The sequence below is a fragment of the Carlito syrichta genome, unplaced genomic scaffold (genome assembly GCF_000164805.1).
Source record: "Carlito syrichta isolate Samal-C Ts95f unplaced genomic scaffold, Tarsius_syrichta-2.0.1 Scaffold302301, whole genome shotgun sequence".
Taxonomy (NCBI): Eukaryota; Metazoa; Chordata; class Mammalia; order Primates; family Tarsiidae; genus Carlito; species Carlito syrichta.
Genome location: NW_007246397.1, coordinates 195,243 through 197,999, shown reverse-complemented (window position 1 = coordinate 197,999; position 2,757 = coordinate 195,243). Strand labels below are relative to the sequence as shown.

The following is a 2,757-nucleotide window of genomic DNA, read 5'->3' as shown; positions in this document are numbered from 1 at the left end:
GGCACCTGGACAAGACCTGCGGCCTATTTCCACATCCAGGGACCCAAACAGGAATGACCAGGGCTGTCTAGGCTGGTGCCGACTGGTTAGGGACGCTCAGGGCCTGGAGCTTAGCCTTGGGAAGAGAGGCCACAAACCCACTCCCTGCTCCTCCATGGAGCTTCCAAGGCCTGGATGCAGGGGTCTGCGGCAGGACAGCCGGGTCTGGTGGGGGCAGGGGTCAGGGCAGACTCACCTGGCAGGGCAGGGCTCCTCACTGCACTTCCTCTGGCGGTCGTCCGGCCGGCCCACAGGGTCACAGTGTCCCTCATCCACAGGTCCCGCCTGCCGCTCCATGCAATACACGCTCTGCCTTTGCACGCCTGGGGGCCGCAGGGCTCAGCCTGAGCTTGGCATCCAGGGTGCCCACTGCCCAAGCTGCCCTGCACCCAATGACGCCCTGTCTGCCCAGAACTAGGCCTCACTGCCTATGTCAGGAGGAAGGCAGGCACCACCACCTCCTCCTCCCTGTCCCCCAGGCTCTCACCCCCTCCCTCTCCCTTGTGGCCTCCCTCTGAGGCACCCCCTGAGGCGAGAGAGAGTGTGGAGGTTAGCTGGGTTGGATGCCCAGCCCCACTGCTTCCTAGCTGAAAGGCTGTGGGCAGCTCATCTGGCCTCTCTGAACCTCAGTAACCTCATCTGTGAAATGGAAGTCCTGCTGTGAGGATTGCATGTGGTCACGCATGGGCAGGTTCAGCCCGTGCCTGGCACCTCCTAAGAGCACAAGTGCCAGCTGCTGCTACATGCAAACCTGACCATGGTTTCAATGCGGCCCTACTATCCACACCCCTCCCGACAGGCTCAGAAAATGTCTAGGAAGAAATGCATCGGGGCAGGCCCTTCTCCCTGTCCCCCATACCAACCTTGCCCCAGCTTCTGTCCTTCACATCTTCTGCCCACCCCTGGGGCTTTGCACGGCTCTAATCTTCACCTTGGACACTCAGGTTCACACTGCCCATTTGTTTGGTTTGGAGGATTTTTTTTTTAAGAGACAGAATCTTGCTCTGTCACCCAGGTTGGAGTGAAATCATAGCTCATGGCAGCCTTGAACACCTGGGCTCAAGCGATCCTCCAGCCTCAGCCTCCCAAGTAGCTGGGGCCACAGGCAAGCACAACCACACCTCACTAGTTTTTACTTTTTTGAAGAGATAGGGCCTCACTATGTTGCCCAGGCTGGTCTCAAACTCCTGGTCTCAAGCTCCTGCTTCTGTCTCCCAAAGCACTGGGAAGATGTCCCAGCCACCCCCTTGAGAAGAGACCTATTAAGCCATGTGGAAACTTGAATGGGCTTTCCAAGTACACATGGGGGGTGGTGACTTGTTGCAGTTAGTAGAGCCACCAGGAGGTTATTAAGCAGTGGGAAAAAGGGGTGAGAAGTCTAGAGGCTGGGGTTAGGTGCCGTGGCCTTTGGCACCGGCCCCTTCTCCGAAGGTACAAGAGAAAGACTGGAGGTCAGGGTTAGGTGCCACGGCCGTAGACGCCAGCCCTTCCTTCCCAGATAAAGGTGGAGAGCAAGAAGGAAGAGAAACTGACAGAGCAGATTACAAGAAACAGGAGTAGTTAAACCAGCTGAATCAGACTTTTGAGTTACAGGGAAAGTAGGAATCGGAGTTGTAGGAGGAACAGGAGAGGACAAAGGAGTTGAAGACTTTCTTTATTTGTTCACTTTTTTTTTTAAACCCCAGAATTTGCTCTGAAGCACAGGAAGAGGCATTAGCCACTGTGCCTGGCTCACACTGCCTGTTGAGGCCCAGGGGCTCTGCCTTCCTCTCTGTCCCACCGTGGTCCTGAGAGCGAGTTGTCCCTCCCAAGCTACCCGTCCCACGTCCACCCCCCTTCCTCACCAACAGATTCTGATGTTCGAGACAGCAATGGGACGTGCGAGGACACACCCCACTGCAGCTCCCTTGCAGGTAGGGGGTCTGGGACACAGTCCCGGCCAGGGAGGAAAAGGTACAAGTTTCTCACTGAGAATCAGCCCTTCCCTTTCTAGTTCCAGCCTGGATGGCGGCAGGAGGCTAGAGGGCGGAGTCACCTGTGATAAATGAGGGGCAGGCTCCTACACTAAGGTCAGGGGCTACAGAGGAAGGCCCGGGCCCAGAGCATGGCAGCTGTGCCGCCAGCTTGGGCTGTGTGCCTGGGACTTGCTGCCTGAGACCAATAATCCTCATCTGTCTAGCCACTGTGGACCAGGACGCTGGAACTTGCCTCTGAGCACATGCCTGAGGGTCAGTTCCCCGAATGTCTAGTGTCCTTGCTGGTTTTTACGCTTTTAAATGTATCTATCTACCCACCCACCTACCTACCTACCTACCTGCCTACCTATATTATTTATTTATTTATTGAGTTGGAGTCTCACTGTCACCCAGGCTGGAGTGCAGTGGCACACTCACAGCCACGGCAGCCTTGCCCTGCTGGGCTCAGGTGATCCTTCTGCCTCAACTTTCCAAGTAGCTGGAACCACGGGTGCACACCATCATGCCCGGCTAATTTTTGATTTATTGTAGAGAAAAGGTCTCACCATGTTGCTCAGGCTGGTCTCAAACCCCTGAGCTCAGGCAATCCTCTCCCCTCCACCTCCCAAAGTGCTGGTACAGGTGTGAGTCACCATGCCCAGCCTTTTTATTATTTCAAATAGAGATGAGGTGTTGGGGGTAAGAGACCGAGGGGCCAGGGGAGGCAGAGAGACCAAGGGGTGTGGGGGAGACTGAGGGGCAA

The 2,757-nt window shown here is 56.1% G+C and overlaps 1 protein-coding gene across 1 annotated transcript in view; it reads right to left on the bottom strand.

Moving 5' to 3' along the window:
• ADAMTS7 (ADAM metallopeptidase with thrombospondin type 1 motif 7) overlaps positions 1-2,757 on the bottom strand; it is a 45,778-nt gene that overhangs the window by 8,326 nt on the left and 34,695 nt on the right. Inside the window, 1 exon segment of the mRNA XM_021711452.1 lies at positions 233-362. Within this exon segment, the coding sequence (XP_021567127.1) occupies positions 233-362 (130 nt within the window).